Here is a 22,974-nt window from a genome sequence, read left to right as displayed (position 1 = left end):
GCGTGTACACGTGGCATACAAACACACTCTATGCTACAACTTTTCAGTTGAAGCAGAAAATCTCTAAGAAGCTGACTAGAAGAAAGTGAAATACAAAAAGTCTATTTTTGCAGGCCTATTTGGGGAAGCTGTTTTTCAGTAAAATTATTTTGATTGTTTTGAAAGTATGATTGTAAGACTTGAAAGAAAAGTGAAACTGACAAGCCTGCTATAGGACATGTAAAAAAACCTGTAACCTTATTTAGTCCACATTGTTATTTTGCTTCAAGCCTAACATTCTAATTTTCCCAATGAACCTAATATTCAACAAACCTTTCTCATAAATGGGAGGACAATTTGGTTATGCATTCACCTTATTCTCCCTTGCTATGTAGAAACTATCAGTATGAAAAAAAAAATCAGTGCTTACAGTACTGTGCCTGTTTGATCATAAGGATACAACACAGGTGGTGGTAATTTTTAATATATGGCATATATATATATGGGGGGGGCCTACAAGAAAGCTGGAGAGGGACTTTTTACAAGGGCACATAGTGATAAGACAAGGGGAAATGGCTTTAAACTAAAAGAGGGTAGACTTAAATTAGATGTAAGGAAGAAGTTCTTTACTGTGAGGGTAGTGAGGCACTGGAACAGGTTGCCCAGAGAGGCTGTGGATGCCCCATCCCTGGAAATGTTCAAGGCCAGGCTGGATGGGGCTTTGAGCAACCTGGTCTAGTGGAAGGTGTCCCTGCCCATGGCAGCAGGGTTGGAACTAGATGATGTTTAAGGTCCCCTCCAGCCCAAACCATTCTGTGATTCTATTCTATACGTTAGCGACTAAGTAGTGACAATGAAATATTCTTATTTTTATCTCTTTTTTGTAGCATTCTGAAGTCAAGAGAAGGTATATTCATGAGGATGACTCAGAATTATTTTCTCTTCTTAGTGGAGGTGCTTTTTGTGTAGGAAAGGCAGTGTTTTTATTTTTCATAACCTTAAAATTTGCTATATTGTCTTCTTTTATTAACCTTACCAGAAATTGGCTTTTCCCAGGTATCACTATATTCCAAAGGTTTTTCCACATCCACGCCACTTTGTCTGGAAATATCCTCAGGTGTATATACGTCATCTGTGAAACAAAAGAAATGAAATCAGTATCCACAGTGCAGTACCAAGGCATGTAATTGTATATTGCATATGTTCAAACTCTAGCTAACATTAAGTGCAAAACTAGCATATATGGCCCACCTATGCTTTTACCAATAACTTAGCGGTATCTGTTATCTTCCTATTCAAGTAAGTAGAAAGTGGTTCTAGAGCCTGCAATTTAATTTTAAACATTCCTTGAACAAAGTATATTTGGAAAGAGAGAATTAAAAAGATTAAGAGATAACAGTGAGTTAAACCAAGATTGGATGTGGAAAGATGAGTACAGAGAACATTTCAGTTTTTCAGGATACAGAATAAAATGTCCATGAATTCTTGCAAAGGGCAAAGTTATCCTTCTCCCCAAAATAAGATCTTAGGTTACCTCCATGTTGAATGGCTAGAACAAGCCTGAACCAAACATATACCGTATTTGGAGTACTGGAGGCAAAGTGTACACAAAATTCAGTTTGTATATAAAATAAAGTCCTACTTAAAAGTTATATAAACACATTTTTAAAAACCTGAAGTAAATGGTATTAAAAAGATCAACACAACTACTCCTGGTACACAACAACTGTTTCACATGCTGATATTTATAGGATAGCCAGACTGTTAAATTAAGATGCTTTTTATATTTACTTTATAAAAACTCTATACATGGTAAAGGGAGAAGATGCATTGCAATTTCATCATGTTTGTGGGAAAAAAAACCCAAACCAAACCACTCTTTCTCATGACATAAGAAAAAATCCCTGAAAGTTAATGTATTGAAAAAAAAAAAATCTCAAAATTAAATCAATTATTGAATTCTAATCATATTCCAACATGATCTAAATTTCTATGGTGATCTAAAGATTTCATAGGTTTATAATCTGGTGCTCAGTTTGTTTTGAGATGAAACTAATATTTTAACAGCATGAAGCAGATAATTTTTCAATTATTTTACTATTTGTCATTCTTGCTAGGCGTACCTTAGGAATCCACAGTCCATAGTATGGACGCGTTAAATGATTTACTTAAGATTAAAGTAATGAGACCTGTAGTAAGCTGGGAACAGGACACAGGTCACCTGGTTCCTATGACTAAAATTTCTAAACACATCAGGTAGTTTTATATAACTGCAATTCGTCTTCAGGAAACTAAGGTGTTAATTAGATCTTCATATATACAAAGCACCAGAGAGCTAATCAAAGTTTCACATGAATGGTGTTCAAGGAAGAAGAGGCATGAGAAGACCAGGACCAGCGTTAAAAAGAAAAATAATCTCGTACACCACAGGTCATAGTCAAGAGTATACTTAGGTTCTTCGCTTCATCTCACAATAAACACATCAACAAAATGTAGTAGCACATGGACTAAATCACACTAAATCACTCAAGTATCCGTTACAAGTCTAATTTATAATTTAGTTTTGCATCTTACAGTGTCTACAGAAAAGGCTACCTCTATCCTGCTCCTTACAATCTAATTTAGAATCACAATCTTTTCTGAGTTATATCAGCTAGGCATGAACAAAATACCGTATACATTCTAGACGGAAGAAGTAATTTTTATTTTATTTATTTATTTTTTTTTTCCTTCCAGAAACTTGCACTGCTGTTCTGCCATTCGTAAAGTACTAATGAAAAGTAAATCAAGGTTTCAGGGAGAAAGCTGATCAAACCACAACACTTCCCTGTTGACAAAATCTCCTTTTTAAATTTTTCAATGCACTTTAAAGTTACATAGGAGTTTGTTTGTGTTTTCACACAAGGTACCTGCACTATCATACAGCTTGCTGTATTTATCATACGATTTGCCTTATGCTAGTTAATGTAACTTGCTTATTACAACATTTCGACTTACCACATTCATCCAAACTTTTAACAGAACTGAGAATAGATGTATTACTTGCATGTGTGTTTGTGTCTTCTTTTTTTCCTGGAAATATTCATGGGGTCTGCAACACCTTAAAACTAACCACTGCATCTTTAATAGCAGGAATACCATTAGAAGGGTGGATCATTTTAAGGGAAGAACTGGAAAAAGTGCCCTTGGTAAAATAAACTGAAATACCCTAATACTTGAGTTCCTCTAGAACTTGGCTATAAACCCACAGTTTCAAAAATAAAAAGAAAATAGAACACAAAGTTAATGGCCATTATAATGAAAATCAACTATCTCTCTCTTTCACAAGGGAAATGGAAATGTTGCTCAAAGTTTATTTGCTGAAGGCTGTCTGGAAGATTAATAGATCAGAAGCAGTTTTTAAATGGTTAGGATTAAATAAAAAAAATGAGTAAGAAATGTTACATACACTAAGACAAATACTCATAGAAAAGCAATCTCAATAAAATGAAATTCTAGAGAAAATGGCTAAAACATGGTAGAAAACAAAAATGAATGTTAGTCATGAGGAGGCAATCCTGCCCCTTTCCCACAGTCAAATTTACCACCTGGCACTACAGCCAGCCAGGAGACTGAAAAGCCTGCCAGGAAACCAGTCACAATCCCATGCGCTGCCACTAGAAAAAACAAATTCCACTGCTTATCACCTGGGCCCTGCAGCTGCCAAGCACACTATGCATGGGGTGAAACATCTTTGCACTGATGCTAACGAGCACAGTCAGAAAGAAGAACTGAGTACATTCAACAGCAGTGCCAGCCCAGCAAGGAATTAAAAGATCGAAACTGGTCTTCAAACAACAGAGTATCTATGGCTCTTCAGTAAATGTCCTCTTCTTCAGAGAAAGAAAAAATGATGTAATGTCTGAAGATAAGCCTGTTCCTTACAGTCCAATTAAGCATTCTGATCAGCTTAGATCCAAAGTTAAGGATTCTGATAAGCTAACCACACAAAATAATGTATCATTTTCATAGTGGAAGAAATAAACTTCTCCACCCCCAAAAATCATCCGGATATCTTAAAATGTTATCATTTCTCTAAGATATCACCTACTGAAAAAGAAACTTTTTTGTCTTTGCTCAGCTGGTAAGATTTATGGTTCCAGGTTAGCAGAATTCTCTTTTCTAAATCTCTTCTGCAGAATTAGGAATTCTGTTTGCAACACGTAATTGCACATTGCTTGGGAGAGATATGGAAGATTTCTTTAATTGATTACCTGAACTCTTTTGTTGTACGAAATTATTTTTGTGAGCACATACAGCCTTGCAGGCTCAAGACACTGCATTTGCCACAATAGTCTGATGTACCTGTTTTACACAAGACTTGGGATTTCACTTATTGATCATTGAGGAAAGTACAGACTGAAAACCTGCGAAAAGCTGCAGTCCTCTCTTGACACGTCATGAACGTACAAAATTCATCGGCGATTTCTCTATGCTTCTAAGAAAAAAGGTGCAGCCTCACAGAAAGATATCAATTAATTGCTATGTCAGCAGGGTTGGAGGCACAAAGAAATGCACAGTAGATAAACGCCAGGTCTTCCTTAGTACTTTGGATGCCAGGTTTAACTCAAAGGGCTCACTTGGCAGGACACAAAATCTAGGTAACAGACATCTTCAGGACGTTTCTTTAACTTAGAGAAAAAAGACTTATGTAACTGAGCAATGGAAAATATTACTAGAAGTAGCATTTTCCAGAAGAATTCTAAAAGAAGGTACTTATTTGCCTGTGAGTACACATAGCCTGCAGAGCAGGTTAATAGTCTTGTGATGATTTTTGACATCATCTACCATAACGAATCTCTAGTTCTTCCTGGCAACTGGCCCTGCTCTAAAGACATGGAAATAATGGCTAGTGGGCACTCCAACAGCAGCATTTAAAATAAGACTGCTTAAAACAATACTTTAGCAGTCACCTAGAACAGCATTAAGCACAATAAACTACATTTAACAATTAACAAGTCTACTGTTATGTTTATACTGCTGATTTACTTAGCATGCATTCTGTTTTTTTCTTCTTTTTCATCTACAAATACCTCTGCCAAAGCTACTACTACATGGGAGAAGGAAAAAGCTTAATATACTGTCTAACATAATTGCGTATTTGTGCATAATTTCATAATGTGATTTCAGAAGCCACCTACTCCTGGAGACCTGTGTGCATTCTGCCTGTTTTGGTAATGAGACATTAAAAAGCTCACTTATAAGCAGACTGCCAACACAAGCAAAGAATAAAACTTTCTGACCTGCAACTACTGCCACTGGTCATTTAATACTGTAACCGTCTCTGATGTCTTGGAATTTGATGGGCTCATTTCATTTACCAGAAAGACTATGAAAGGTCAAAGAACACATACCTCCAATGAAGGCATCCACTCCGTATGTAACACAGAAGAGCATGTCATGTTCTAAACAGGCTATTTTTAATTCAGTTTAAATATACAACCATCTCTTCTGAGGTTTTGCCATTTCTAAAAACATGGTGGGCTTCTCGAAATTATGTACAGGAATGAGTAGCTCAAATCATACTACGGTCAACAACAGGTATTAAATTGCCAGAGATACTTTGGAAATCCTAGTACAGAGAAACATTACACAGACAAAAAAAGGAATGTGTAGAGTAGATGGTATATTACGCAGGTTATCCTAACCTAGGTAGCACGGAGCAATAGTATCGGACAGTAGCACTGTTAGTAGCGGGTGAACAGCCAAAAGTTTGCTTGGAATATGCGTATTATTTATCTACTTACTTATTTTTATTATTTTAAACTTGCATCATTGATGAAGAATCCCAAAATTTTGTATTTAAGTAACCAATGTCTGTATTAAAGAAACCAATAGTATTTGTACTGACATAATAAATTAATGCTTTATTAAATAAAAAATATGGATTCATTATGAATTAGCACTGACAATATTATTTTGATTAGATGGAAAAATCAAGTACAATTCAAAAAGTATAAATGATTTTTCCCCCTGCCAAATGGTATTTTGAATAGATCTTTGTGGTTATGGATCTATGTTATCTCTGTTTGTAAGGATGTGTAAATGAAGTGACAGTTCACACCCTCCTCTATCATTTCTTGGTCCTGAAGTATTCAAGCATGAATACTGCATAGTCTGAATACTGCGTAGTCTGAATATGAGTAGATCTGACGTGAACACACAATGTGCATAGCTAGTAGCTAACAAGATACCTGGCTTTAAGGCTTTCTTACCGAGGCTTCTGACTTGGATTTAAACAACTGCATAATGCTTTTCAACAAAGTGTCTTCCAGTAATTATTCTGGACCTATCATCTAGAAAACATCAGTAAACATCAACCATGTAATAATCTATCTGTAAGTTTACACTGAGTGTAAGTATCATTTCGTAATGACACTCAGGAATTAATATAGCATGACCAGTAGCATCAGTTACATACAGTACTCTGAGGAATTAACTTCTGTAATCAAACACAGTGAAATATTTTGCAGGGCTCAAGGTGATTTGAGGAAGTCACATTCCTGTCTTTTACTGATAAGTTAAAAAAACCCCCAAACCTGCAGCTTTACCTGTTGTTGGCACAATCCACTTTGGCAGTCCAGGTGCTTTTGTTCTAGCTGGTGCTAGTGTGGTTTTACTAAGAGCTGTGAGAGAGTTTAAGAAGAAAAATGAAAAAGGAAAAAAAAAAGAAAAAGTTCCATGAGAAGAAAACCTAACAGGCTTTTATGTGATGCCAACAATTCCACATTAGAGAAGAAAAAGTAATACTGTGATGATACACACAATTTTGGTTTCTTTTTTTCTGATTTGGAAAGGGTTTACTTCTAAACTGATTAATTGAAAGAAAAATACCCTATTTTTTTCTCAGCAACACTTAAAATTCCACTGAGAATAGGTGAAATTAATTAATTCATCTCCTCCCCATCCCAAATTGAATAAACAATTATTACCAGGTCTGGCCTGTGATTTATCAGATGGCTTTGGTCTTGCAGAAGTGAGACGTGTTTTATGAGGTGCTAAAAGAAATAAGGTTCAGTTTAAATGTTATGTGTAAAAGGAACACCGATAGTGTGGTGTAATTTGCCAGAAAAAAAGGTCCATGCATCAATGCGATACAGCAAAATGGACATATGAGAATTCTATGAGTTCCAATCCAAAATGCACGCTGAAAATGCTAGTTTCTTTAGTGGTCAGATGACTCCATCATGCAGTCTGACCAGTTACATTCATGTTTAGGTTTAGGAAAAGATATAAAATATTTACAGCCAGTTACCCAACTGTATATGGATACAGAGTTAGCTCTGCAAGATATCCATGGCCTTAAGACATTTAATTAGGTTCTGTAAAAAACAAACAAACAAAAAACCTCAAAATAAAACACCAAACTGAACCCCCCCAATCAAATATTCAGATGAAAACAAGAAACATTAAAATATTGCCGAGAAAACAACTGGAAGCATTCAATGCAGACACTGTGTAGGGCTGCTGAAGCATAGTGTCATCATCAAGGTTAGAATCAGAAGCCTTCAAGCTTTTCTTATTGTCACCTTTCACTTGCCAAATTATTTTGATATTTTAGTTGTTACAGAATCTGTGTGAATCACACTGAAAGTATAAGCAGTAGTCACTGTCATCTTGTGCCAAATTATCAACTTCCGTAACTCAATTTTTTAAATAAATAGAGCTAGCTATTTGATATTTGAATCTAATAACCATTCTATCCACAACATTTAATCCAGCCTCTCTGAAGTGTCAGAGAAAATACTTACGCAGGAAAGAACATACTACTCATTTTTGACATTTATATTTGGGAAAAGTTTTACAGATTTAGCTTTAGTATTTTATAAGGAAAAACATGGAAGTCAGTTACATTTATGTTTGCAACACTATGTATTTGAGGATCCAATACACAGCACTAACACTGTTTGAAAGCTTCGTATCATCTCTGTGGCAACAGTGATTAAACCTTGATTTTCAGAGCAATGTACAAAAAACATTTGATAAGGGGAAAAATAAATTTTCATGTTATATATCTGAAATAGTTTTAAAGTTAATAATGAACAGACCATTAAAACTTAAACCATATTGATTCTACTTAAGATCTACAGACTCTCAATACAACAACTTAAGAAAATCCTAAAAATTACCTGTATTGAACTGTGGAATTTCGGTTGCTAGAGCAGTTTTGGGCTTGGGTGAAATCTGGTATGTTTCATTGGGAACTGAAAGTGGAGATATTATTGCTTATCGAATGCAAATTATTTCCTTTTAAGCAGAAGGTACCACAGGTGGAAAGGAAATGCAAACTGTCTTTGTGCAGACCATAAACAAAAAGAGTCAGTGCTAGAAACAATGGTCAAAAATCATGCTTTTTTTACAGATAAAAGACTTTTCAAGACTGGGAAGATATATATCATTAGTAAGTCAGACAAAAGAAGAAGAGATGATCAGGTAATGCATCTTCATATGATGCTTCAGCCTTGTACACGAAGTACTTATTTCTAGAAAGAATTGCATGAAAAAAAAATGGCTGGAAAATTAAAACCAGCAACATTTTGTACATGCACTGGAATGGGATTAACAATTGAACAAGACATAAAGATATATTAAGGTATTTCTGTTGATTAAAGTGTAATTTTAGCCATATAGCAAAAGCAGAGAAAGTAAAGTTTTATGAAAAATAAACTGACATAATATTCTCATTACCCAAAGTAATTTTGGACCCATCAACAACATGAACTGTTATAAGGTTAATTGATCCCAGGTGCGTTGCCCTTGGAGCTACAAGAAATAAAACATTGTTCTGTGAGAAGTGAAATTAAAGAAGTTGGATTTCATTAAGGATCTGTGTCCTCTGTTTCCTAAAAACCTATCTACACATCTGCTAAGACAATTTTAACAGACATGAGACAGACACATGTTCCGATTAGTCTGGATGTGTTTTCATGCTGACAGCCAGACAGTGCAACTATTCTGCTGGGCTCCCACCAACTTCAGAACATACGCCCTAAAGGTGGAGTTCTGACAGTCTTTGGTTTCTCTCACACTGGTATACTAATTTGCAACTTCCCTAAAAAATTTCTAAAAGCTTGTAGTAATGTATTTATCTTTCAGACATTCTTCCCTCATTCAAATTTGATTGAATTTAGTGAAAGATGTCTAAGTTACTAGATGAAAAGGAAAGACTGACAGGCAGAGACACACACTACGTGTCTCTTTCTCTTTCAGAAATAAGGTTAAAATATAGTAGCTGGAAAGTAACCAACTTACTAGCATAAAGGGCAGTGGCTAAATAGTGCCATTTGTTTTTAACAACTTTCCTAACAGTACTTTATTTTGTATATACATCATTAAAATGATTTAAAATTTAAAAGGAAAAGAATAAACCTATGAATTCTGTTTTCTAAAATTCTTTGCCTAAAACTAACCTTGTAGTAGTACCAAAACATGGCACTTGTAAACTATGACATGATTGGAAATAGCTCTTACTCAACTGAGACTTAGAATCTAACTTGGTTACTTAACAGAAAGCCTTTCAAAATAAGGCCTTTAGAAAATACATCTTTTTCCTGGACTGTTCACTTTCATTTTCATAGTAATATATATCTACAGTTCTTGAATGAATATGGTCCCTACTTAAATTCTTTTGGGCTACATACAAAGGGTTAGAAGTCTAAGGGAAAAAAGGGGGGCAATGATGAAACTATTCATTAACCTATTTGCCTAAAACTAAAATATTATCAGTTTGGAGGTTAGATCAGAGAATAAGAAAGATTAGGAGCTGCTGTTTCTTATAATCATGTTGTCACTCCTCCCCTAACAATTTTTTTTTTCCTGTAACCTTCCTACCTAGGAATTTTTATGCAAATAGTTCACACCCAGGGTAAAGGTGAGGTATCACCACCCTTCATTATAACTATGCATCCCTGAATCTACTGTAGCTATTGCAAAAATCACTGCTAGGAAGAAGGTAACTATATTCTTAGCATCTAACTATCTTGGACTGAGATTCTGTAATCTTGAGTTTCAAAAGTATTTGAGAAATTGAAGCAAGTGTATTTAGGGTAATAAAATCCCACAAAAGAAAAGAACTTAGTGAAGCTGGTTACAGCAGTGTATTTTTATTAAAATGAATAGAATTCCTCACATTTTTAATGGCTACTACCCACCAATTCAATAAACAAATGTTGAAAAATCCAACCATTTTAACTTCTGCTCTCCATGGAAATGCAATTCTTGGGCATTCTCTTTGATATAATTTATTAACATACTCTGATTTGAACAATGATACTAATTTCTGTCTACATATCATGCATGTCACATGACTGCAGTACTGAATGACAGCAGAAAGTGTAACTAAGGCAGTGCCACAGTAACACTTTTAAAGTTAAAAACTTTAAATTACCAGGTTTAGTCTGTGGTACTTCTGGCCCAACAGATGTTTTGGGTTTGGAAGGAATGAGCAGTGTTTCTTTTGGAGCTGAAAGAAGAGGAAAAAGATTATTATTGTATTCTTCTGGAGTCATGATCCAATGCCATATTTAGCCCACAGAAAATGCATGCCTCAAATGCCTGAAAAAAAGACAATAACAATTCCATGGCTTTCTGGAACCTGAAACAAAATGACTATCCAAAACACAGAAAAGTTCTAGCACTGCGCTGTAGGATAAGATGAGTTAGTGGCTAAAATTCTTGCTCTAAAATAAAAATTAGACCAATGACTTTGGTTGGAGATCTGACAAATACAGGCTTCTGACCAGACAGGAGCTGTAGGTTATTTGTGCTTTACTTCTAGGACAGAACTGAGACTCATTGTATTAAGAAACATGCATGTGTATATGCAGAATGAAGGATAGTGGAATGATGTTACACAAAATACCACACCAGAGCATGTTCTCTAGAAATTTCTCCATTGAAAAATTAAACACACCTACATTTTAACTTTAAGGAAACTTATTTACCCATTGTTGCCTTTGAATGCTCAGTGGTAGTAGATTTTGTAATAATTGGTTGTGGAGTTGTCTGATGTATTGCTGTTAAGGAGAAAATGTGAAGAATCTTAGAATATTAAACTGTAACAGAAGCAAAGTAGCATTTGCACTATTTCTAAAACTTTCAAAATGCCCCAAAGAGTAGCAGAATATTTTTAGCAGATATTATTATCTTTCTATTAACTTCTCTTATACATTTCTTCTATAAGAAAAATGGGAAGAGACACAGCCCACTGTAACTATTTTTAAGACTACTTTTGTTTCAGTATAGCACACAATGTCAGTTGCTAACTGTACAAGCACATTACAAAGGAGTTCTGCTGCATCTTATGGATTAAAAAAAAAAAGTGCTCACAGAGAAGCATCTCATTGCCAGGCAGTAATCAGAGAGAACTCAGCCTATCTAGCCACTGAAATTTGTCAACACCCGCATTACTACATTTCAGTCATCATTTAGCTATATGTAATAGAAAGGAGGAAGAACATTTTTGATGCTATACTACAAATCCTACTATTATTTTCAGTGTAGTTTTAGCATATTTTGGATTGACTGACTTAATTTTAATGCATTTGTTTCAGCACAAAACAAGCTACGAACAATTCTGTTAAAAAGCACTAAACCCGAGGCTAAGGGAAAGAATGATTAAACACAAACACACAAAATTAAAAGAATGACTCCATTACCAGGTTTGGTGTGTGGCACTCTTGGTTTTTCAGATGTTTTTGGTTTGGTATGAATGAACTGTTTTTCAGTTGGAGCTGAAATAAAAACAAACAGCACCCGGAACAATAATTGAAAAAACACACTGCTTTCATAGTACACAAGGAACATAAGTACGATCTGATCTGTAATAAGGCAAGTTATGTAAGGGTAAAGCTGAAAATCAATCAGTTGGAATTCCTGCAAAGAAAGGAAAACAAATTAAATAGCTGCTGACACAGATTTCCCAAAATTATATACAAATTTGTAGCTTTGGATGAAACAGTGAAGAAGTGAACAGCATACAGTAAAGTAATGGGACAAAAATAGACAGTAGTAGCCTACATCTTCCACATCTGCCATACACGAGTATCTGAGGACAAGATATATTTTTGAGTGGACCCTTCGTATCAGACTTCTTTTATAAATTAACTTCTTTGTTCTTATGTGGGAACTATTCAATCTTGCTATCTTCATACTGTTCAGTTAAAAATTCTTGCCACATAGGAATCATTTACTAGAAAAGGTTATCTTAGCACTTGCTAGTCTGTGATCCACACCAATGTGAGAGGTCCTCAAAATATCTGCCTTAGCCTGTGCATTCTTCATCCCCCTTGCTCTGAAGAACCATTTTCTGCATATGAATATTGCACCAGGTAGCCCCAAATGTGTATGACAGGGCACATAAACTTCATAAGGCTATATAGAGAAATACCAAATGAATACTAACCTGAGTATCAATGCATACAGGGAATATATATTAAAATAGAAACATGATGAAAAGTATTTTTCATTTCCTATTCCTCAGAAAGAAAAAACATAGTTCAAAGATTATTAAATGGCTACTAATACTTCATTAATGATACCATTTCATTCTCAGAAAATTATGGTCAATGTCTGTCTCTGAAACTGAGGGACAGAGAACTGATTATTAACAAAGATTGCTCAAGCAATTCTTCCTGCTGCCCAATACTGCTTGGATTAATTGACCGTATTTGGTCCACATCTGACATTTATGTTAAGAAGAAATAATTCTCAGCTAATGTTTCATATATTTAAGCAAGTTTTCCCAACATGGATGACTCAAAGTTAGCAAAGAAGATGGCTTTAACAACTAGTATTTGATTTGGAGGATCACATAGCTGGTCTGTTTTGGTGTATGTTTTGCTATAGTTGATACCTTAACATCTTCCTGCAATTCTCTTCTGTAAAATTATACCGTGAGGAGTGAAGCACAAAAGTATTTTAGGATGACAGTATCCATACCTCAGATGCAGAAATTACAGGAATCACTACCTGCACTTTAAATAAAGTCCCATTTTACTGGAAAATATATAACATCTGAAGGAATTACACCATCCTGCTGGAAAGGCTAGAAGACGAGGAAAAGAACCTTCAAAAGTAAATGAGCTCATGTGTTATTACCCTTATCAAGACCAAAGGGCAAACAAGTAACTAGAAGCAGAGCAAAACTTCATTATTAGTTTTTAGTATCATGTAATGAGCTCTCTCTAAGAAGATCTTCTCTAACAAGAATGGAAAATAGAGTAATTATTAATGAAATACACATGATTACCCAGTGTTGCCTTTGTTCTTTCAGGAATATGAGGAATCATAGTAGTATCTGGTTCACGGAAGGTTGGAATTATTTCTGTTGGAAAAAATGTTGATAAATGCTCAGAATAATGAAGAGACTCTCCCCTTCTCTCCCTCCCCCATAAAAAACCCCCTTCAGCACCGTACTATATATACCAGGAAAGGGATGTTTTAAAACAGCAATGGGCATTTACCCTAGAGATTTATGGTTACAAAGAGTTCATTTTTTTGTTTGTTTTTAACATCCAGATACTTAAAAAACAACAATAACAACCCTTCAGTGAAATCACTGATTATCTTATAGAGGTCAGTTAGATTTATGATGAGGAGTCTCCTAACTGAAATACAACTGAAGGGAATCCTCAGTCTAATCTGGATGAAAATGTGTATATAAAGGAAAAGCACTGTAACAGCTTTAAGAGGCTTCTCTCCTACATGGTGCAAATAACTGAAGTGTGTTGCTCAGATATAAGCTGTGAATAACTTTTTGTCATTGATTTCAACATACAGGTCACTATTATTTCTTCTTCTGGTAATATCTGCATAATATAAAAAAAAATCCTGAACTGTTGTAGTTTCCATCAGTGGTATGACTTCAGTGCAGCATTGCAGAGGTTTCTTAAGCTAGAATTATACCCAGGTAACAGCAAATGTACTGTTGACAACTCCCCCCACTGCCCACCCTGAAAGCAGTTGCTCAATTATCAACCGCAGCTTTACAAAAGACCAGATAATTTACCAGGCTTGCTGTGTGGAGCATCTGGGATGGGAGCTGCTTTAGGTTTAAAGGGAGTATGTTGTGGTTCTTTAGGAGCTGAAAGAAAAGACCTGTTTTAAGGGTTTATACTCTTTAGAAATTGGACAGGGTTATTGCACAGGCACTGCATGCCTCGTGCTTACAAAGAAAAACAAGATCCTTACATGAGCGACTGAAAAATTGAGTGACAGATACATACAGGAATTCAAAGAGAAAAGAAAATCATGATGAAAATATGGGTGGAAAATTGATCAAGTAAGGAAAATCTGGAGTTGAGCAACAAAAACTGGAAGAACAGACACAACTGTAGTGGACATGTTTCCATCTGTATTTCAGAGCTCATAACTGCAATACCCGTGGCATGCTTGTCTCTTACACGTGTCAAAGGAATTACAATGTGTGTGAGAGTGAAAGAAATTTTCTGTGAAGACAACAAAACAGCTAGGAAACTTTCAATACCTGGAACAGAGTAGAATTAAGTTCAATAGGTAGAAAAGAAAACAAATCGAAACTACAAACAGATGACGTGAAAAACAGACTAATAATATATATATAATCTGTGGTCCGGGGGGCAGCAGGGAAAAAATAATAATGACCAGCTCAAGGTAACATTTTTACCTGTCGCTGTCTTTGGTTGTTGAACTGTAAATGCAGTAGGTGCCAAAACTTCATAAAAACAAGAATGTACACATAATTAGTGGTAAGTACAAGGAAAAGGGTAAAAATACTCCCTTTTATGTGACTGATTTTCTTTTCAAATTGGAACACATTCTTAAATTTGTTTGTTTGGGTTTTTTAAATATTATTTATTGGTGGAATTAGTGAATATACACTCACTCAAAAGGGAGTTCATCTGATGCTTTCAGAACCATCAGGAGTTACAGAGGTTTGGCAGCTCGCTAGTATGTAAATCCCTACTAAGTACACTTTTAAGGGTCAAATTCTATTAACCGGGCACACAAACATATGAGTGGTTTGAGTGACAGATATTTAGAGTCATACACGAAGGGCCTCAAATATGTTTTTCTCTAAGCATCTTTTGATAGGCACAGAAGAGATGCAATTTCTTCCAAGAACATTCTTATAATGTTTGTACGTTGTCTACCCTGCTATGCAGATTATTCACCAATGATAGCTGTCACGTGGCTGAAAAGCATATACAACTGATCAAAACTCAGCCATTAAAAAAACAAATCAGCTCTATCTTCCTTTAAACATGTATTTAATGATCATTAGAAAATCTATTTGTTTGTAATATGAAGAGATGTTAATCAACACTTGATTCATTGAGGAAAGACAACTGAAAAGAAACCCTTAATAGTCAAGCACAACATAACAACCATGTATTTACCAGGTTTTGTGTGTGGTACATCTGGACTTGGTGATGCTCTGGGCTTGGAAGGGACTCGCCGACTTTCTTTCGGACCTGTGAAGATGAGCAAAGTTTTGAACACGTTATTGAGGAGGATGTCTCAATACGCAAGTCTTTTAATTTTCCAGACCGGAGATTAATTTTCTGCGAAGAAATTTTTTAGGAAATAATTCTTCCATTTGAAAATAATCACAAAGAGATCTCCTGCCAATGAAATCAATATTATGTTAGTGCAGAGACTAAAGACAAAGTGACTGTAACAGTGCAGTATTGGATTAAATCTCCACTCCTCTCAGCTCTATCAAACAGAGCTTTCTTCCTAGTAAACTGCTCTAGTTCTAACAGTTCCCCTAGTTGTGCTTCTCAAGTGTTTCATATTCCAAAAATCTGCTGCTCATTTAAATCAACTTTGCATTAAAAAAAAATCTCCAGCAGAGCAGTCAAAGCAGAAGAAACATGGAAATTTACCACTAATTTTAAAATGGACTGAACTATTTGCAAAGTTTTGGGAACAGGAAAATACTGTAATCTTACACTTGTAAATGAGTAATTAGAAAATACAAATACCTCTGGCACATTATATGGAAATTAAGATGCAAATTTTCCTATGTGCAAGGGCTCAAGATAAGTGTAAACCCCCACATCCCTACCATTATACAAATTACTGACATGTATAAATATGTAGTTGTTTATCTTGTTCCATGACAGCTATGCAGCAAAATTCGATTATGACAGTAAAACACAGCCTATTCAATAAGTATCTGTGTACCTTCAGAGAACTCATAAATTTTGACAATTTTCAAACTGATGAACTTTCATGCACTAAACAGCAAAATATTGATAAGCTTACTTGCTCTAGTTGGAGGAACGTGTGGACTGGGTGATGTTTTCAGTTTGGAAGGCCCATGACGTGTATCTTTAGGAGCTGAAAGAAAGAAACTGGGTTACACTGTACTAAAATTTTCCGAGGTATCAGTGTCCACTACCACCCATAACAGTCAACAAAAACAGAGCAAAGATTTGAACCAAAGATATTCTATGGAAGTGATGCAAAAGAGAAAGCTTTTTTGGAACAAAATCAGGCTATAGACAAAAGAAATAATCTTCTGTGACATATCATCAACTAAGCATGGGACAGAATTACTGGTTCTATTTAAGAAGAGGACTTAAAAAAATAAAAGAGGAGGAAAAGAAAATAAGTAGCTTCAAATAGAAAGACACCACTGCTCTGTAACGGAGGTTGTATTGGAATGATCTGCAGTACCAGATTCAAATAATAAAAATGCCTTAGTCAAATGGATCTGCCCCAAGGAATCATATGACCCAAAGATCACTGAAGTGATTCTGTTTGTCAGTGGAATTGAGGTTTGAGTGAAACAGAATTATTTTTCAGACCTCTCTGAAGGACTGAATTTCATTTAGTAAAACTGGAAGAGAAGGAAAGCAGAGAAAGAGAACTTGCAGCATGCAGCTCTGCTCACTCAAACCACATGACTAACTACAACAGTGCCACCTCTACAGTATGACTGAGAACCTGTTAAGTTTGGACCCTGTTATGATCTGCCATCTTGTCTCTTATCATTAAATATTGAAGGAAATTGCCCTATGTCATGTGCATAACAACTGGAAAGGCACAAGGATCTTCCTCAATTGTTTTGTAGAAAATAAGAAAAGAGACAGAGAATCTTGACTTAAATTATTAAGGCACATACAAAGAAAGGTGACAAATTTTTGCAGGCCTACTCTTAATGATTTGTGTTGAAGAGGAAAGGCAACATGACTGTTCAAGGAAAAGAGTATCATTACCTACTGTTGACTTCGGTTTCTCAGTTCTCAACATAATTGGTTCCAGAACTGCATTAGCATGAGAAAAAACAAAAACAAATATTACCAAGAACAATCAAAACATTACAATCGCTACCTCCACAATGATCATACCATCCCTGCTGCAGCAAGTAACAGATGGTCACTCCTCCTTGAAACTCAATACACATCAGAATATTATGCTGCTCAGAATTGCCTCCAGTTCAAGGTAATAGTTCTAATACAGAACAGAGCCCAAATATAAATCTGAAGATTTTGTAGTAAGCCACAAAGAAATTGTGGGTGGTTTTTCACCTTCAACTTTGCACACTTTCCTGACTTATTTCAAGGTTTTGATTCAGACAATAGGTGCAGACTTACTGGGGGGAAAAATGAACCTTAGTTGTCATCTACCTGTCCATTTCTCCAGCAGTACCATCTAATACTGCATATACGTTGGATACGCATACTGAGTCTGGCTGGGGTGGAGTTTATTTTCTTCATAGCAGCCCCTATGGTACTCTGTTTTAGATTCATGACCAGAACAGTGTTGATAACACACCGATGTTTTAGCTGTTGCTGAATAGCGCTTGTTACAGCATCAAGGGCTTTGTTTTTCACTCTGCCCCCAAGCAAGTAGGCTGGGAGTGGGCAAGGTGCTAGGAGGGGACACAGCCATGATAGCTGAACCAAACTGACCAAAGGGATATTCCACTTCACATAATGTCATGCTTAACAACAAAACTTGGGGGTAGTCTTTCCAAAGGACCAAAGGCTCCTAGACTGGCATTGGTCTGCTGGTGGGATGTGATGAGTGGTTGCCTTTGTATCACTTGTTTTTTTCCCCCTTTTTATCCTTCACTTGTTAAACTGTCTTTATCTTGAAGTATGATTTTTTTCTCTCTCTTTTGCTCTTCTGATTCTCTCCTCCAACCCACTGTGGGGTGGAATGTGCAAGTGGCTAGCTGATGCTTAGTTGCTGACTGGGGTCAACCCATGACAATGCCTCATGCAATTGCTAGTGTGAGTTGTATAACTTTCTTCCTCCATCCTTAATTAGCCCACGGTTGTATATTGCTCTATACCAAGCTGTGTAAACAACATTGTAGAAAGTATTACACATTCTTAAATCCCTGAACAACATATGGGCTATGCAAAAGTGAACTGAAAAGTATAAATAAATGATTGTGCCTGGGAAAGACGAAACAAGTACACAATTTGAGAAATACAGAAAAAACCTTTCCTCTTTGCAATGACATCCCTCCTTCTCACCTGTTACTTTCCCAAAACCCATGCAAATTCACACAGGAAAGACCTATTTTCACTGACAACTGCACAGAAAATGTCCACTGTTGCAGTGACTTAAAATGTAAAAAAGAACTGAAGATAAGAGATTTTAAAATTACCAGGTTGCTTGTAAATTCCACATGTCATGACATGTGATACTGTATTTTATCCCTCAAAGAATGCTCCAACATATAGACCCAAGGGATACATATAAATCTGAAGCTCCACTGATCACAGTAGAATTCGTAAGATACACACATCAGTGTGATAAGATAAAGAAACAATGTACCTACCAGGTTTGGTTTGTGGCACCTCTGAGCTTGGTGATGTTCTAGGTTTGGAAGGAACACGCTGTGTTTCTTTTGGAACTGAAAAAATAATAAAATGCAACTATTAAAATCTTTCAAGAACTGAGACTGACAGAAGGCATAATATTAAAAAAGAACAAATGCCTTTGGGACCTTCTGGAAACACAAAATGCTTGTATGAGTAATGGAGAAGTATGAACGTCTGGTATACAAAGAAATAGTGCTGATGGAGAACCTCTGTAACAGGATAACATAAAGCAAGGCCAGTGTGGATGGACTAGTATAACAGATGAAGCAGCACATGACAGAAACTTAGTATAGAGGCACGTAGTCTAAGGTAGATCATGGTGCTTCCATTCACTTTACAGAACATATTTGTGTGAGAAAGGCCAAACAAGATGACTATGAATTGTTAGTGAAAAATTACAAAAAAAAGGTACAGAAGGACTAAATTTAATAGTAAAAAATTAAGACAGTGGAGTACAATGGAGATGTACGTGTGATGCTTGGTCTATACTGAGAAAAAAGCTAAATGTGATGGTCCCTGTAGGTAAAACTGTTACCTATTGTTGGTTTTAGTTGATCAGTTCTAAGTGTTACAGATTCCAGGACTGTATCAGAAAAAAAACATAAAAGCTATTATGAAAATTGAAGAGAATAATTCCACTTACAGTTACTATTACTCGTCTAGGAAGTGGATTTTGAATTATATACTTTTTATACTACCTCATATAAAACCTGTTATATTAAACAAAGTCTCTGAGAAAGCAGTGTAAGCTGAAACATAACATGAGCTTAGTTCTCCCATGTGCTTCAATAAGATATCCAAATATGTACCACTCCCTTATTCAGAAAATGGATTTTTAGGGATACAAATCTCTTCCCTTTGTGGTGTATTTCAAATGCAGTTTATATATACAATTGGCACCAGAGACCACAAGATTGTTTTCTGGATGCTATATTATTAAAGGGCATTATGGTGTATTGCATTGCATGGTCACATGTTTCAGCTCAGAACTGGTATGGATCTAAAATAAAACTGGGTGTTTACGGGGTGTAAGGATGTGAAATTGATGCTACTTTCTTGCATTTCTTACATTAGAAACAGGCACAATAGAAATGGTGGTATCCCTCTCTGTGTCAATTCTTCTGTGTGGGCAAAAAAAAAATTTTCTTCGGATCTTTTAAGACAATCACAAGGTAAGTGGATGATGCTGTAAAAAAAGTTCTGTATATTATAGATTCTTGAAGAAACAGTAACTTTTGGGTTTGTCTTTTTCTTTTTTTTAAAAAAAACCACAGAACAGTACAAACTTGTAACATTTGTGTGACAAAACCATTTTTTGAGAAGGCCAGACTACCATAATAATGAAAAATGGCCACAGAGGTAAAAACTGAGTTTATGAGAAGCTGCATTTTAAGTTGTAGTTCAGAAACAGTGTTTTACAACCAGCTGCCATGGTTAAAAAATTATGAAAGAACAAGGATTTTCACTGTTTTAAACATGAGGAAATCATATTTAATAGATAACATCAGCTGTCAAAAATATTGCTCCATGTCTACAAGTTAAAGATCTTCAGTAAAGTGATTATCATGAAATTTTTCACATTTACCAAAAGATAACATATGTTGATATTTGATACTCTTGTAATCTTCTGTTAATATTATCAACTGGATAGCAAAAGACAGAGAGTAATTTTTTCTGCCTACCGCTGAATTAAACTGCATTCATGTTTAATGACATAGTATAAAAATCCAGTATTTTGGAATACGGCATAAATGACCATTACCGCTAATAAATATTAATATTTATAAACAAATAGTAACTATGCACTGGGTAATTTACTCATTCATGCAGGAAACAATAATGTCATGAAATTAAGTAATTGTGACTTCAAAGGGAAATGTGTTTATTCTAACAATGCAAAGCAATGTGAGAAAGAATTGTACCACCAAAGTAGCCATAATATATGCTTTAATTGCTAGGTATTTGCTTTAGTTACCACTGTAATCTGAGTTTACCAACAATTTTCTCATCCTGCTGCCATGAAGTAGCAGAGATTTTTTCTTTTGCATGATGAAAAATACCTAGTGAATGTTACTACTCCTGAAAACTGCAAATAAATCACTGAAAACACAGCAGAACAGAACCCCATTATGTTTTAACTGGCTCAGATAACTCCACAGCTGCTAAGAAATATGTTTCGATCCAATATAAACTGTATTAGAAATAATCACACAAAGCAGTTTACCATCTTTGGCTTGTGGGATACGAGGTTTAGGTGAAGTTTTAGGTTTAGAAGGAATACGTGGAGTCTCCTTTGGAGCTGGAAGAGAAAATATGGGTAATAAGTCGGTTAAATTACACAGCAATTAGTACCTGATATTAAGCTGAACACACAAACACAGAAACCTCACACCTGCAACAGAGGAAAAAAGTCTCTTTACAGGAAGTAGGAAAGAAAGTCAGGTAATACTCTCTGCGTGTTTACAAGAAGCTAAACAAGAGAGTGGAATTTTAGTCATTTATGAAGCTCAGGTTTTATTTTTTTCATAAAAAGTTGGGACAAGGACAGAGAAGCATAATTATGAGAAAGACGATTCAGAGCTGGCAGCATCGTATTCTTAAAAAAAAAGGAGATATTCCAACTGTGAAGAGAGCAATACAGTCAACTGTCATGAATGCCAAGCAAGAGAATTACCTAGAAGAAAAATGAATTTTAATGAAACAATCGTAATGCGTAAGATGATTAACTTCAGTGATGCTTTCTGTGCTGAAAAAAGCAAACACGACAGCTTGCCAAGGAAATATCATTACCTATCGTTGACTTTGGTGGTTCAATTCTAAGTGTAATAGGTTCCAAGACTGCAACAAAAACAGTGTGACAAGGTAAATATGGAACATATTCCAAAAAACTTAAAATTGCTCCACTGCTAAGTATAAAACCAGGTGCTAATACTACACCACAGTAATGCTGACCTTCAAATTAACTTTTACTTTTTAAAATGAGGGACAATTAAACTTCCTAATAACACAGGCTCAATAAGAAAAATATAATTGCACAAACTTCAATGGAAGCAAGAATATGTTGTTAGAAACCAGTAAATCCTAGAACAAGCAAGGGAAAGGATCACACATCTTGACTCAGAGACAGCAAGGGCCTCTTGGTATACAAAAACGTCAGGTATCCCCAAACTGAAGTCTGCTACTACTTGAAAGTGGCATGCTGACCATGATGAAACAGTTGAATTTTTCCTCTAAGGTGAGCAGTCAAGCACAGGACTAAAAGGCTGCTATTAGTACAGCTACATAATTATCTGAAAAAACTTATTTTGATAAAGCCTCTTAAGTTTTTTCTCATTATATCCTCTTATAATTTGGATCACAAAACCAATACATCATGTCCTTTTCCTCATCACAAATTATGACAAATTGGGGAGGAAAAGAAGAAGAAGAAGAAAAAATATCACAATCCTGAATTATGAAATTGCAGAATCTATAAAAATTTCCTGGCAATACAGAAAATATATTAAAATAATATAAATTGATAAACTCTCCCCTCTCAGGGCAGTAACAACTAAAGTAACATATAACATATAGACATACACACCTGAAGATAGAACTTTTTCTACAACCTATACTCACTTATCTCTCAAACTCTCTTACACATATACCTATTTTAAAAATGGGATTTACAATAAATAAAACTATAAACTTTGTTTCCAATTGATGCTTTTGATACTACAGTATTTCTTACACTTCCATTAACATTCACAGTATAATATAGCCTCGTATTAATATTGCTGCAAATGAGAAAAAAAGCCAAAACAACCAGCATTAACTTCTTTCTGTTGACAATGGCCAGGTACTGTAGAGCAAACTTAAAACTAGTTACTAATCTTTCTAATGTGCTTACTACATATCCCTGGTTTGCAATGACTTTGCCATTATTCAAGCTCATCAATTACCTTCAGAATTCAAACTCGAAGTCTTTTTCTATAAAACACTAATTTTATTTTCAGGTTGCCTTCAAAAAATCAGAGAGTTCTTAAAAAGAGAAAAAACCTTCAGATATTCAGAATAGAATTAAATTCTTTGTTAGGTCTGCAAATTGTTTTCTGAGGGAATTTGGTTTTTCTTTGTATAAATATTATCCCAA

At 35.3% G+C, this 22,974-nt stretch overlaps 1 protein-coding gene across 37 annotated transcripts in view; it reads right to left on the bottom strand.

The window, feature by feature from the left end:
* ABI3BP (ABI family member 3 binding protein) overlaps positions 1-22,974 on the bottom strand; it is a 168,334-nt gene that overhangs the window by 35,469 nt on the left and 109,891 nt on the right. For 18 of the 37 annotated variants that reach the window (XM_069785638.1, XM_069785639.1, XM_069785648.1 and 15 more), the window contains 18 exons: positions 21,633-21,680; positions 21,067-21,141; positions 19,378-19,425; positions 18,800-18,874; positions 17,223-17,270; positions 16,267-16,341; positions 15,396-15,470; positions 14,663-14,710; positions 14,027-14,101; positions 13,268-13,342; positions 11,676-11,750; positions 10,962-11,033; positions 10,406-10,480; positions 8,707-8,781; positions 8,148-8,222; positions 6,951-7,016; positions 6,570-6,644; positions 1,016-1,111 (listed from right to left, as the gene is read on the bottom strand). In XM_069785638.1, the coding sequence (XP_069641739.1) occupies positions 1,016-1,111; positions 6,570-6,644; positions 6,951-7,016; positions 8,148-8,222; positions 8,707-8,781; positions 10,406-10,480; positions 10,962-11,033; positions 11,676-11,750; positions 13,268-13,342; positions 14,027-14,101; positions 14,663-14,710; positions 15,396-15,470; positions 16,267-16,341; positions 17,223-17,270; positions 18,800-18,874; positions 19,378-19,425; positions 21,067-21,141; positions 21,633-21,680 (1,251 nt within the window). The remainder of the gene's footprint in view (positions 1-1,015; positions 1,112-6,569; positions 6,645-6,950; positions 7,017-8,147; positions 8,223-8,706; positions 8,782-10,405; positions 10,481-10,961; positions 11,034-11,675; positions 11,751-13,267; positions 13,343-14,026; positions 14,102-14,662; positions 14,711-15,395; positions 15,471-16,266; positions 16,342-17,222; positions 17,271-18,799; positions 18,875-19,377; positions 19,426-21,066; positions 21,142-21,632; positions 21,681-22,974) is intronic. The other 19 variants (XM_069785643.1, XM_069785645.1, XM_069785658.1 and 16 more) reach the window with 14 other exon arrangements.

The sequence above is a fragment of the Haliaeetus albicilla genome, chromosome 6 (assembly GCF_947461875.1).
Source record: "Haliaeetus albicilla chromosome 6, bHalAlb1.1, whole genome shotgun sequence".
Taxonomy (NCBI): Eukaryota; Metazoa; Chordata; class Aves; order Accipitriformes; family Accipitridae; genus Haliaeetus; species Haliaeetus albicilla.
Note: the sequence above shows the minus strand (reverse complement) of the source record. Positions and strands in the feature narration are given on the sequence as shown.